This window comes from Ictalurus furcatus, chromosome 15 (assembly GCF_023375685.1).
Source record: "Ictalurus furcatus strain D&B chromosome 15, Billie_1.0, whole genome shotgun sequence".
NCBI lineage: Eukaryota > Metazoa > Chordata > Actinopteri > Siluriformes > Ictaluridae > Ictalurus > Ictalurus furcatus.
In genome coordinates this window covers 11,821,366-11,835,195 of record NC_071269.1, presented here as the reverse complement: position 1 = coordinate 11,835,195, position 13,830 = coordinate 11,821,366, and the positions used below count along the sequence as shown (strand labels likewise).

Below are 13,830 nucleotides of genomic sequence, written 5' to 3'. Positions count from 1 at the left end.
TATAAAAAAGGAAACGTAACAGCTAGACTGGTGTAAATACAGACAGATGATAGGAAACAGTGAAAACTGTGGCTCTGTTATTCCGTGGGGGAATTTTCTGGAATGGTTTGGGTCACCTTAGAAGGACGCATCACTGTAAATCAATACAAACGTATTCAGACTGATTATCTTTATCCTATTGTGAAACATTTTTGTTCTGATGAGAATGGTCTCTTCCAGTATGACCCCGCCCCCTTCTACAGAGCATGCGGAGTCACCGAATGGTTTGGTGAGTATGAATATGATTAAATACAATAGCCTTCACAATTACCAGATCTCAACCGGGATGAACAACTACAATTGATTTTGTACTAACGGGTTAGATGCTCCTCAACACCATTATCAAAACAGTAATTTAAGAAATGAAATGATTTACGAAAGGTTTGCCTAAGTAAAAACGCATACAAAAGGGTGCAAGCTGGATAACTAATAGGGTCTATGGAGGATTGCATCTTTACGATTAGCAAATAACATGACTCGTCTGGTTTTGCATCAATAGATGCATCAATTCGCCGTTTTTCTCTCTAAAATTGCCTAATACGAGGTGACATACAGGGCCCCGGCAAAGTGATTTCCTAAGACTGAAATTCACAGATACTTCAGGTGAATGCGCAAATAAATACAAACAAAAAGCAGGTATTACATTTGCAGAAGTTAGCAAAACTATACCATTTACTTCTAATAATGTTCTAATAACAAGAAGGTTTATCAAGATTATGGATTACTATCTCTAAAAGACCAGAAAGTTTATTAAAATTATAACTTTACCACCAGGCGCTATGTAAACAACATTTACATATATACTGTGAAAAGCATGTCATTCACATGTACCTTATAAACACAGCACTCTCATGTCTACACACTCGTGTTTGTCTTACATTCGTATAATATTTTGGATAGTGTTTTGACATGTCTCATCACCTTTAAATGGTGTTCTATTTGAGTTTCAATTTCATTCTTCTGTGAGCCTCTGAGAATTTAACTCACCGTAGCCATCAAGAACAGTCAGCATGTGCAAAAAAAAAAACCCTCATTTGCGTATGGCGTTTCTCATGCCTTTGCATGTGACGTAATTCATGCAATTATTATGACTGATTTTACAAGGCCACATGCCTTGTGCCCTTTGATGGGTTGGTACCCCGCCTTATGCCCTAAGTTCCCTGGGATAGGCCCCAGGCTCCCTGTGACCCTGTGTAATATAAGCAGTACCTAAAATGGATGGATAGCCACATGCCCATTTTTTGTCTGCAAAAATAATTCCAATCCTACGCACAAATTGTTCTTGATCTTACTAAATCAGGGCCTTAGTATTGCTTTATTTACCCTTTATATTTGTCACCCGTCTGCATGTAGCAATATATATACGAGGTATCCGAAAAGTCTCCATACATAGGCGAAACTAACACTTTTTAGCAAAATTTTTCATATTTTTTGTTAGAATGCCTTTAAGAATGCCTTTCACAATAGAAGAATGTATTAAAATCATTATCATGGCTGGACACACACACCACACTGTTGCCAAACTTATTAACAAATTCAAAAAGACTGGAAGTGTTGCGGATCAACCGAGAAGTGGACCTCCATAAACATTCATTGACTAAGGCACAACCAACATGGTGCTGGCAAACATAGTCTCCTATGTATGGAGAATTTTGGGGTACCCTGTAGTATTACTACCATCATTACTCCAATAGGATTGCACTTGCCTTTTTACAATGTTTAATTTTTATTGGGATTTAAGTCACTGAAGAACAAAAGGACAATAGAAATAGCACACAGATTGCTGAAAAGGTGGCCAATAGTAGGAGGTTTGTAATGTCAGTCCGAACTGTAGGGCAAGAAAGCTGGCGGTTTGGATCAGCTGTGGGTTACAGATGGGGCTGTTAATCCAGCCATGGCAAAAACAACGGCAGCACCCGCTGGCAGGATTCAAGCACAAGCCGAGTATATGGGTGGGTGTGTGTGTGTGTGTGTGTGTGTGTGAGAGAGTGAAAAAAAGAGAAGAGACATCTGACAACAGCAAGGAGAAAACAAATGTGTATGTGGGCAGAAAACAAGTATATCTACTTGGAGAGGGAGAGAAAGAGCTGTTTCTTTGTTAAAGGAGAAAATGAGTGCATAGACAGCAAGAAAATGAGATAGTGACAGGCCAAACAGAGAGGACAAGAGACAGGGCCCAGAGAAATGTCACTACGAGACAGTTAGCCTCTCTACGAGTCTGAAGTGCTTCTTGTGTGGAAAAAGCACGGACAAAGGACAGCGGAGACGATGCATCACTCAGCAGCTGCTTGCTGTCACGACACGGATTCCTATCAATTATTGCTGTGTGTGTATGTGTGTGTGTGTGTGTGTAATCTTCATATCTATACACGCAAACACAAACCAGAGTCCATTGATATTGCAAAGAACATACAAACAAGAGGAAGAACACACAAAAGTGCTTTATCCAGTGCGAATTGGAAGTGACGCAGAATACAATTACTGCTCATGCTTACATTTAATTTTTTTTCATCCCTCTGGACCTGAAGCCATTTGTACTGAAACTTCGGTATACATGAAAAGTGAAAACTCATGTGCAGTCCGGGGAACTGATCGCTACTCCTGCTGAAAACAGTAGTCTGGGGTGTGCTTACAGTGAAAGTGATCTACTCTCGGAGCTGTGTGTGGAATAATGAGGTTCAGTTTGTCATGTCGCTTCCTGTTTCGAATATCACACTGGCACGGAAAGGCATGTTGTGGTCTGCAGATGAAACAGAATGCCTTCGCGATATGCAGAGGCCCTTCAAATGTATGTGACTACTCATGAAAATGAAGAATTATTTTGGTAGTAAGCAGTTTCAATGGAAAAGATTCACCCAACCAGTTGACTGATGTTATTGATGATAGGAAAGATACTACCTAAATCAATAATACAGTAACTAAATAGCCATAATACTGTAAGAACAATAAATGGAATAGCTATTGTCTCATATTTTGCACAAAAAAAAAAATGCACATCAGCAGAAGTGATACATAAAATTTGATTAGAAATCATTCCATGGTTCAGAAGCAATCTGTCTGTGTGACGCCCCCATTCCTTAAACGTGCCCAGAATCGATCCAGAGTACATACACAGGCCAAGTAAATAAAAAGTTTCCACCAACTGACCGGAAACAAATGGAAGATAATTGTATAATGTACAGAGCGAGAGAGTTGCCACTACACACAAGGGGAGAGAACTACAAGTACTTATGAGTGATACACACATTTATCACAAAGCAGTCATTCAAACTATGATTGCTACAGTTCTTACAAGCAAATGAAGGTAAACTCACAGTTGACTAATGTAACATGGAACCACAAACCACAAGAGCGATCAATCATGTTAACATGTAATAGTGCAACAAAAATCAACACAACTATGAACATCTATTCAAGGAACCCTTTTGTTTCATTGCTAGGAGAAATAGGGGGACTCACATGTGTTGGGATGCGTTTGGGAAGGCAGTGGAGAACTGTGGCGCAGCATCCTCTGGCCCATGGGGGGCGGCGTGACTGATCACCATCATGACTGGCCTGTGAGGATAGATTTTCTTGGACATACGAAAGTAACTGATGCTGTCGTTGGTTATTAGGTCTGTCAGATAGTCCTGAGGAAAGATGGGGGAAAGAAGGGTGTTATTTATGGGTTGTGTGTTTTGATGCTAAACCTTCCTCAAGAACATGATGCTGGGTTTGAACAACATCTAGTTTCTCAACGATACCTTTTATTGCTGTGTTTTGCTATATATAATGATTGGAAAATGTGCTGAAATGATGTTACCACCCCAAAGTGAATATTATTTTCATTTATACCATGGTCTGTCTGAATACTCGATTCTGATTGGCTGGAAGGTGTGCATTCAAACAGTTAAATGCACAGGTAGCTCCAGTCAGTTTAATCACCGTAAATTAATGTGCTGTCTATAAACAGTTGTAACCATAGAAACCTATAGTTACAGTTGCATACAGTAGTTAACTCACAGCTTCATTATTAGTAGAGCTGTGGTAGACACAGGCAGACTCAGGTAACTCACACACGTATCTCTCTCTCTAATAACCATTTATTATAATTCATTCAAATAAATGTAATCTTATTGCACTACTTTATCTCTGTGTATGATTTAGAGCAGCAGAGTTCTAGATCTAATGACTCATATATAAAATAACTAACAAAAATGAACCATTATTTTTATTCTTTTAGTCAAATTTTGCACTGCAAACATCAATGAGAGCTTTAACTTGTCAGTGCTGTCAAGTGGCCATGGTATAATAATCCACGGCTAGGTGTCCACTTCATGTCGGGTGGTTCTTTTCCTCCACATCGTTCATTAAAATCGTGTAATGCACATCTAGCCATGGATTATCCCTTACATAACAGCATGTGAAGAAGTGTTTCCTCCCTTTTATACCACAGCAATTTGCCAGTACTAATAATGCTTTAAAAACACAACAATTTTTAAAAATCCATTTCAAGTTATATTTAATTTTGTGGGTTGTCCAGAAAAGAAGTCTGTTCCTATTATTACCTTGTAATAACAACTGTAATAACAACTACTCCTGTAGCGACAACAAACAGTTTACAAGCTCACAAGCCTCTCTTTGCTATCTCCTGAAGTTAATGATACAAAAAACCAAAAACAAAGCAAAAATACTCTGTCCTAAAGACTTGACTGTTTCGGAAAACTTAAAGAAACAGTTTTACCTCAGACTGTTAGAAAGCACTGACACAGGAGTCCTTCAACAAATGCTAAACAACACGTCCCCTTACAAAACCTTTCACCATATCAACAATTACACAATTTTTAAAAATCTATTTCTGGAGAACATTCACCATACAAGGTCCCTGAGCAAGTTGTTATTATATAAATAATAACATATCCAATTGAATGCATTGATATAAACCTGTGGTTTGAATGACAGCTGGAAATACTGTCTGAGATCTAGTGTTGATTAATAGAAATTTCATCAGCACCTTCTGACCAATCAGAATTAAACAGTACTGTGGAAAAAGTACATTTAACATTTAGCTTTTATATTTAACATTTACATTTATTGTATTACTCTTATGTTTGTATACAAACATTTCTGGAAATAATTGAGGAATTGGTTCCGGCAAGTATCAGGCCTTTTTTTTTTTAAACTCAGCTGTTCTTTAAAAAGCTTCATAGCTTAAATTAGCTGTGTGTGATAATACATGATAAAGAAGGTTGTCTAACTGTATGAACAAGTGCTTTTTATGAACAATCTGAACAGCTGGGCCATGTCTGAATTAGGGGCTGAGACATCTGGCAACTCTCCACAGGGAAAGAGAAAGTAGGTTTGTGGGGAAAAACAGGAGGTGTGGGAGAGTAAAATGAAGGTTTTTTTTGTATAATAGAGACGCACACACAAATTTCACATATTAAAGATTAAAACAGCTGTGGGCAAAGTTTACAGAACAGCACTAAGTACTACAAAACAAATTACTTTCAACAGAGGAGCAAGCACTGAATGATGTCATTTAGTTTTACATCCATTAATCATTTTCTATAAAACTTTCTAAAATATAAAATGTAAAACAAAAAACATTGTATTTATATACACACCTGCGAGTAGTCGAAGCCATGTTTCTCACGGACTCCGTTCCTGCAGATGGTGTAGTTGTAGAAGCGGGAGTTCTTCACCATACCCACCCACTCTTTCCAACCAGGGGGGATGTAGCTGCCATTATACTCGTTCAGATATTTCCCAAAAAATGCTGCACACACACACACACACACACACACAGGTTTTGGTTTATAATATTTCGAGGCTTTTGTGCTAGTGTATGTGGAAGCCCTGAGTGGCCATGCATTTGTATTATTGTTTTCTCATTATCACAACTGAATTTTTCTGTGTACTCGACATAACAGCATGATTTTTTTGTTTTGTTCTGGAGGCAGCAAAGCTTAGTGCAGTCCCGCAACATCATGGATGAATAAATTCGTTTTTACTTTGATCAGGGACTCACTGAAGCCGAAATAGCTCTACATAACTGACTACATACTATACATGCCTCCACATTAGTGTCCAACACTTGAGAAGGGGACACCCCGCTCTCCTAATGCGCAGATAAGGTCCATTTCTACAGCGGGCAATTATTACATTTATGATGGCAATGGAGAAGACGTCAACGTGCATGCAACACCTGTCCCAAGGAGCACAATTTTCTTGTGATAAAAGTTTGTTGTGAGAAAACAGCTTTTTGTTATGTCAAGATCACAAGAAAATTTAGTCATGATCACGAGAAATAAATAAAATAAATAATAATAAAAAAAAAATAAAATAAATAATGCATGGCCACTTGGGGCTTCCGTACTTGTGTATTGTATGCAGTGTAAAAATTTTTTTGGCCACTTGGGGCTTCCGTACTTGTGTATTGTATGCAGTGTAAAAAAAAAAAAGAGTGGAGAGCTGATTCAGGGATCTAGTGAGATGAGTGCCATTATCTTGCACTGCAGCGATTATTTTATTAATTTGGTCCATTAAAAGTCATCTAAATCCTGAGGCTGTTGCTCAATATGAGATATTTGCTAAATGTCTGCACTAAATGAGGAGTGGGAATCAGGATTCAATTTGAATTTGATTCGGGGTGACAGTTCTTAATTAAAATGAACAAATATCTTTATTCTTAATTTGTCTAGAATACATGTATTATTTCCCTTCAATTTCCTCATGTAAATCCATCCATCTATTTTCTGTACCGCCTATCCCACGGTCATGTCACAGCAAACCAGCGACTCCATTTCCCAGAATGCACTACGAACTACAAACACAGCCAAAGACAACTACAACTCAGACACGTCACCTTCTCCTGAGAACTAATCAGACACACCTATTACCAATTACACTCTCACGCAGCCATTGCGAAGTATACGCTCAGTTGATCTGATCTCTGTCGTTATCAAGCCTTGATACCATGTTTGCTGTTCTGGTTTTTTGTATGTGTTTATTCCCCTCTACCTTGATTCTTTGCCTTGCTTGTTTTGGATTGTTTGCCTGATCGCATGACCCTTGCCCATTTAGGTACTTCGACTCTTGCCTGTACCTTTGGATTTGTTATCATTAAAATGTCATACCTGCATTTGCTTTCATCTCATCCTCCATTACGTGACACCTACACAGGGTTGCAAGGAAGCCTGGAGCATATACCGGGGGACTCGGGTCACAAGGTGGGTGCCAACCCATCTCTCACACATTCACATACTAAGGACAATTTAAAGCCTATGTCAATCATCCTACAATACATATTTTTGGACTGGGGGAGGAAAGTTGAAGCCTGGGAAGAACATGCACACAGGGAGGAGGTGGGAATCAAACCCCCAGTCCCGGAGGTGTGAGGCAAACATACTAACCATTATTGCATGTCATGTTTATTTTCCTTCATAGTGTTGTAACTGTTGACATTTATCAAATTTTTTTGTAAAAAAACATGTATGAATAAGATTTCATCCACTTATGACATTATGTAGCATCCTTCAAAGGAGAACTGCTTGGTTTTCCAAATCTAAACTGAAATGCATAGTCTTGTAAAACGTATATGACTGTTTTTTGTTGTTGTTTTTTGCCGTAAAATTACCTATTGCATGCTGCAGTGGACTTTCTCACACAAAAATAAGCATATGAATCTAAATGGGTTCTACTTGTGAACCTATTACCAAACCCATCAACTCTCACATTTTGTGCCATGTCTTGGTTAATGGAAAAAAAGAGTTTCCCATTAACACTATTCAAGTTCCATTCATTTTACTCAGTTAGAAAAAAAAGAAATCATATATAGCGTTTCCACTTGACTGATTTTCAGTTACACTCTAATTCAAATGAAATTCAATTTTGCTTTCATGTGCAGTCGGTCACCTGATGAGCACAGCTGAAGCAAATATTTAAACTTTAAATTGTGCAGTGGAGCTTAACCCTTTAAACACCTGGCTTATTATACAGATATTCATCATGAATCATATTATTCAGTAACTCCTATAAATTATTCAATACTACAGCGAAAGTAGAAGGAAAGGTTACAAGAGTGCTGACACTGACCTGAACATTTAACAAAGGACAGATAGAAATCATGAGCGCATACACACAAACACACACGTACAAACAAAAAGAGGAAAAGGCTCTCTGCTTGGATTAGAGCGATGATTAGATGAATGTTGATATTGCGAGCATTACATTAGGGTGGATGTCAGTGCTTTCATTGGCTAAGCTCATCTCTCCCAGAGAAAGTGAGTCCTAATGGATTACTCAAGCCACTATGAGCTGATTCACTGCCAGGTGTGTGTGTGTGTGTGTGTGTGTGTGTGTGTGTGTGTGTGTGTGTTTGTGTGTGTTTCTGATGCACATAGTGCAAACCTTTTTCCTGGAAGCAGTGCTTACACACATACACACACACACACACACACACACACACAAAAGTCCTGTCAGCCTGCAGTGTTCCTGAGGCTTTTATTGTAATGTAAACTGTCTTTAGGAATAGAAGCAGGGCATGCAAGTGTGTCAGTGCTGTGTACAAGAGTGCGTGAGGGGGTGTGAGACTATGACAAAGTGTGTGTGAGGCTGCAGGGCCTGTCAAACACAATGTCCATTAAGTGTGTTTGAAAAGGTCACTGCATATCTGTTTACTTTGACATAACACTACTTGAGGGGCAGAAATCTAGTTAGCTCAAATGATAAAAGGCAGATCTGCCAGGAAAGAGATCCAGTAAGTTTTTACAGAGTTTCATCAACTTCGGGGAAAAAGTGAAATTCTTGTGTAGTAATGAGAGGCAGGCCCAGGCCTATGGTCAGTGGTAGGGGTGAGGAGAAGGGGGGTAGGCAGATGTTTTAGTGTCATGGCTGCCAACCTTCAAGGCCTATGGAATTAAATTTGTGCCAAATTTTGTGTGTGTTTTGCATGTGTTTCTTTTCAAGAAACGAACAAAAATATGCAGTTGAGAAAGAAGAAAAGCAGTCTGAAACTGAAAACAGTGAACTCAGGGGCAAAATTTAACATGGTCTTCAAATGAACAGCATTCTTTTTTAACGGTTTTCTAAACTTCCTTTTCGCTAATCATGGTTTATGAAGGCGTTGCCAGAGTTTTTGTTTATACTCCATAAGTGTACATTTGCCATTCTGTACAGCGATGTACTCTCATTGGCTAGTGAGATTTGGATCGACAGCTCAGGTGTCCAGCTGAGGAGGAGGAGGATGATGATGATGCTCCATGCCTCTCCTTAGACCTCATCTCAAAAAAATATTCGTATGAGACTACCCAAATCTCAAATATTAATTACAAACTAATATACTGAATAAGTAAGTAAGTCATTTCCACTACAAAGTACAAACACCAGAACTACACAGAGAACCACATCCAGAACTCAAAATCCAAATCTCACTACCCAATGAGAATAAGTCTCTGTTAAGTCCTGCCTACACGTGAGATTTGGGCCAGAATGGCGAACGTAAACTTGCATTCATAAACTATGAGTGGTTTTTCTTCTCTCTCATTGTACATTTTTGTTCGTTTCTTCAAAAGCTACGTTCAATACTTTTGGCACAAATTTAATTCCATTCAAGGCCCAGCGTAAAGCTTTTCTCTTTTCTCAACACTTTCACTCATTTTCTCACTGCATTTGACTATACTGCATTTGGCTGTACAGCAACCTTGGGTATGAGAAAGGCACTATATAAATGAAACATTATTATTATTATTATTATTATTAGTAGTAGTAGTAGTAGTAGTAGTAGTAGTAGTTGTAGTAGTTTTGTTAATTAATTAATTAAATAAAAAAAGGAATTAATTTCATTACTATAACATTTAAAAATATATGTATATTGAAAACCGCTGAGCCATTTCCAATAACCATTTACTTTTTTTTGCCAAATAGTCTACACTTCCTTTTCCCTTCTCAAATAACAAGTTAGAATTGTTTTTTGAATCAATCAAATGACACTGTGAAAACTGTTCTGTCAGGAACCAAGATGAATATTTTTAATTAGCAGATATGTGTAAATGTCTGCACCTCAGTTTGCACAGGCCTCTCTGGAGAATAACAGCATCACACTACAGCTACAGGTGATGCATTTGTCTAGATGACTATCAAACATCCATGCTTCATATGTATCACTGCTTATGAGCATGAAAGATTCACATGGCATGGTATACTTGTTTATTTGTACTAATTTAAGGACACATATAAAGGTGGTGGTGGTGTGTGGGGGGGCAGCGGGGTGGGGGGGGGGTGGTATCTTTCGGTTATTGTTGGTTACCTAGCTGGTGTTAACTTAGAGTATGAGGGTGATGAGTATTTTCTGTTGAACTGTTGTAAAGCAGTGAATTAGCACAATAACCTTTTTTGACAGAGCATGATAACTGATCTCAGGGATGGTTTAGTCTAATAGCTAGCAATATAAAATAACAAGCAATGATGATAAGAATAATTAATTATTTATACTGCAGCTAATGCCCAAATTTTTAATTCAGTGGTATATATGGATTGCCCTCTGTTCATTAATGTTAGCTAGCTAGATACTGAAACAAGACTAGTAGAGTGAGCACGGTGTGTATGTTGCTTTTATCATTAGTGTTGTTTTATGCTTAAGTAATGTGCACTGCTTCTTATTACAAGTGGTTTACAAATTAGAAAGACAAAATGCCTTTGTTATAGAATGATCTGTGCCACGCATAAACATTTTTTGTACAATTTTTTGTGCAATAAATTGGCAGTGCAATAACGAAATAAAATGCCTCCGTTTATTTTCCTCAGTTTGAGAAAGTCACTTCAGTGTAGTTAACTCATACTTTCTTACTAGCTTGTAGTGTAGCTAGTTACTTTCTGCAGTTACGATTACAAGTTACAGTTGCAAATTAGAGTCTGGTGTGTGTGTGTGTGTGTGTGTGAGAAAGAGAGTGTGTGAGTCACACACCTGTTCTGTAGCCTGTGTTGTTGAGATAGACTCCAAAGGTGCGCGGCTCATGGTGTGCCTGCCAGCTGGGGGACGAGCAGTTCTCGTTGTTGGTGTAGGTGTTGTGGTTGTGTGCATATTTGCCAGTCAGGAGGGATGAGCGCGATGGGCAACACATGGGCGTTGTCACAAAAGCATTGGAAAAGTGCGTGCCACCCTGCTCCATGATCCGCCGTGTCTTATTCATCACCTGCATGGAGCCTGAGAGAGAGAGAGAGAGACAGAGAGAGAGATTAATTTGATTTATATTGATGGCACACACATAGTGTTTCTTGATCTGTAATAATGATATTATTTCAATTTAGCTATACAATGAATCTCACTGGTTTCTTTAATTTCAGACATTCATATACATATATTTTCTGGCACAGAAATGAGCTCCATTTTCATTAACAGAACATAGGTGGGTTTTTTCCCTTCTACTAAGTACAGTAGCATAAGTATCTTCGTTTGCATTACAATTAGGAAAAGGGTTAGAAAAACATAATATAATAATATAAAGTAAATTACATACACTGCATGTTGCACAGTAATATTTCATTACAACGCCTTTAGTTTTGATTATGGTGCGCATTCATTGTGCCATTATTTTGACAACTTTATGCAACATCATGTCGCATTTAAGTTCTCACCCCTTCTGAAACCATGGGACACGTCTCCCAGCATGGTTGTTTAAGAAATGAGAAGCTACACACTGCATCATTTAGGGCTAAAAGAATTGTTGCCAGCTAATACAAATGAATCACTGCAATAATTATCAAATCATAGGCTCTTAATTAGTTGCTTATTTAAATACAAACAGCAACCTTTTTTTTTTTTTTGGCCAGGGAGTGTAATAAATATTTGCAGAGTGGAATGAACTAACCAATACACACCATTGCTGACATGTTAGCCAGCATGACCAATGACAGTCCTCACACAAAGAGCCTCAGACACTCATCCTGAGATCATTACCTAAAGTCACAAACTATTCAGTTAATTATCTGGATGATGCATACTTTCTTTTCTCTCTCTCTCTCTCTCTCTCTCTCTCTCTCTCTCTCTCCCCATTACACACACACACAACACTAACTACTCATTAACAAAAGAGGATTGTTGAGGAAAGTCGGTTGGATAAATACATCCATTGATCGGTTCATTTGGTTTGCATGAGAGTGTCTTCAGTCCTTTCTCTCAGAATGAGTTACTATCACATGCTGTCAAGTGACACCATATGCATGAACAACTTTAATGCTCTTTCACATGATGGAGGCGGATGTGTCTGTGTGTTTGTGTGTGTGTGTGTGTGTGTGTGTGTGTGTGTGTGTGTAGGTGTCAGACTCTGTGCAGAATGAAATGGAGAATATGAATTGGCAAGATGTTGGCTCGATAGCATCTGAAAAAAAATTCAGTTATAAAGCAGATCAGCAAGCGGTTATTAGACCTCCCTCTGAGTCTCTGGTTCTGGCTCAAGCACTTTCTCCCAGTCAGCCCCCACCCGTTTACTCAAACACACACACACACACACACACACGCACACACGCACACAAGCACACGCACAAAATAGATGGGCTGGATTGATGCACACAGAGACAGAAAGCCTGGCTCCACTTGGCCTTTTCTCAAACCTCTGCGAATCCATACTCAAAGGCCAACACACACACACACACACTTACAATGGTTAGCAGTATGGATTCTTTAAAATTGAAGTTCACTTTGACATTTCAGGCTCAGACCCCCACCCTCAACACACAAGAGGAGAACAGAAGAGAGGATGAGCCTATAAAAGTACATTCACACATTCACACTTGCAAAAGACCAGCAGTGATGACGATGATGATGATGGTCTGTGTGTGTGTGTGTGTGTGTGTGTGTGGTGACAGTACACTCCACTTGTCATCCAGCACCAAACACAGCAGGGACTTTCCTCTCTAATTGCATCGTTGTGTCAGAGACCTAGAAGATCCAAAGACACCTCTGTGTAACTGAACAGAATGAATCTGTAGCCTAAATTAATCATTGTACATGCAGACATACACTCTCTCGCTCTCTACTCTTCTTTCTGTTAAAATCATCACATTAAATCCTTCTTCTTCTTCACTCATTCATTCATATATTCACTCACTCTTCAGTAAGTGTAATACATCCTGGCTGAGACACCAGATCATCGCATATCATACACACATTCACACATTCGTTCACTCCTAGAGACAATGTAGCAATACCAATCCACCTAATTTTTGAGAGGTAGGAAAAAGACCCAGAGGAAAACCATGTGGACATGGGGAGAACATGCAGGATCAAACCTGGGATCCTGGAGTTGTGTGAACACAACTGCCCTGCACCACCATGCCACTTATAATAATAATAATAATAATAATAATAATAATAATAATAATAATAATAATAATAATAATAATAACAACAACAACAACAACAACAATAATTATTATTATTATCATCTTATTATTATTATTATTATTAGTAGTAGTAGTATTAGAAGTATGGGTAGTATACTAACAATATTAGTAGCATAATTAATATTAAATAAATATTTTCTGTTTCAGTCTTAAATGCAGTGAAAATACTGCGTTGAATTCTTGACTGCATAATGTTCGGAGCAGTATTCACTTTTTAAATCAATTACAGCCTTTACATAGACCAATTGGTTCCTTGTTAACATTTTCATGCTTGATGCAGCCCAATTCATCCTTCATTATTTCTAATAAACAAGTCAGGACATTTTCAAGAGTTTGGCAAGATGTGGCAATTTAACAATTCTTGGCAAGATGTGTGTTATTATCAGATCTTCATAAGGGAAAAGTGCT

The 13,830-nt window shown here is 38.3% G+C and overlaps 1 protein-coding gene across 6 annotated transcripts in view; it reads right to left on the bottom strand.

Annotated features, from left to right (window-relative positions):
• Positions 1–13,830, bottom strand: part of sulf2b (sulfatase 2b) — a 155,834-nt gene that overhangs the window by 28,216 nt on the left and 113,788 nt on the right. For all 6 annotated transcript variants that reach the window (XM_053644212.1, XM_053644210.1, XM_053644214.1 and 3 more), the window contains 3 exons: positions 10,985–11,224; positions 5,646–5,797; positions 3,499–3,668 (listed from right to left, as the gene is read on the bottom strand). In XM_053644212.1, the coding sequence (XP_053500187.1) occupies positions 3,499–3,668; positions 5,646–5,797; positions 10,985–11,224 (562 nt within the window). The remainder of the gene's footprint in view (positions 1–3,498; positions 3,669–5,645; positions 5,798–10,984; positions 11,225–13,830) is intronic.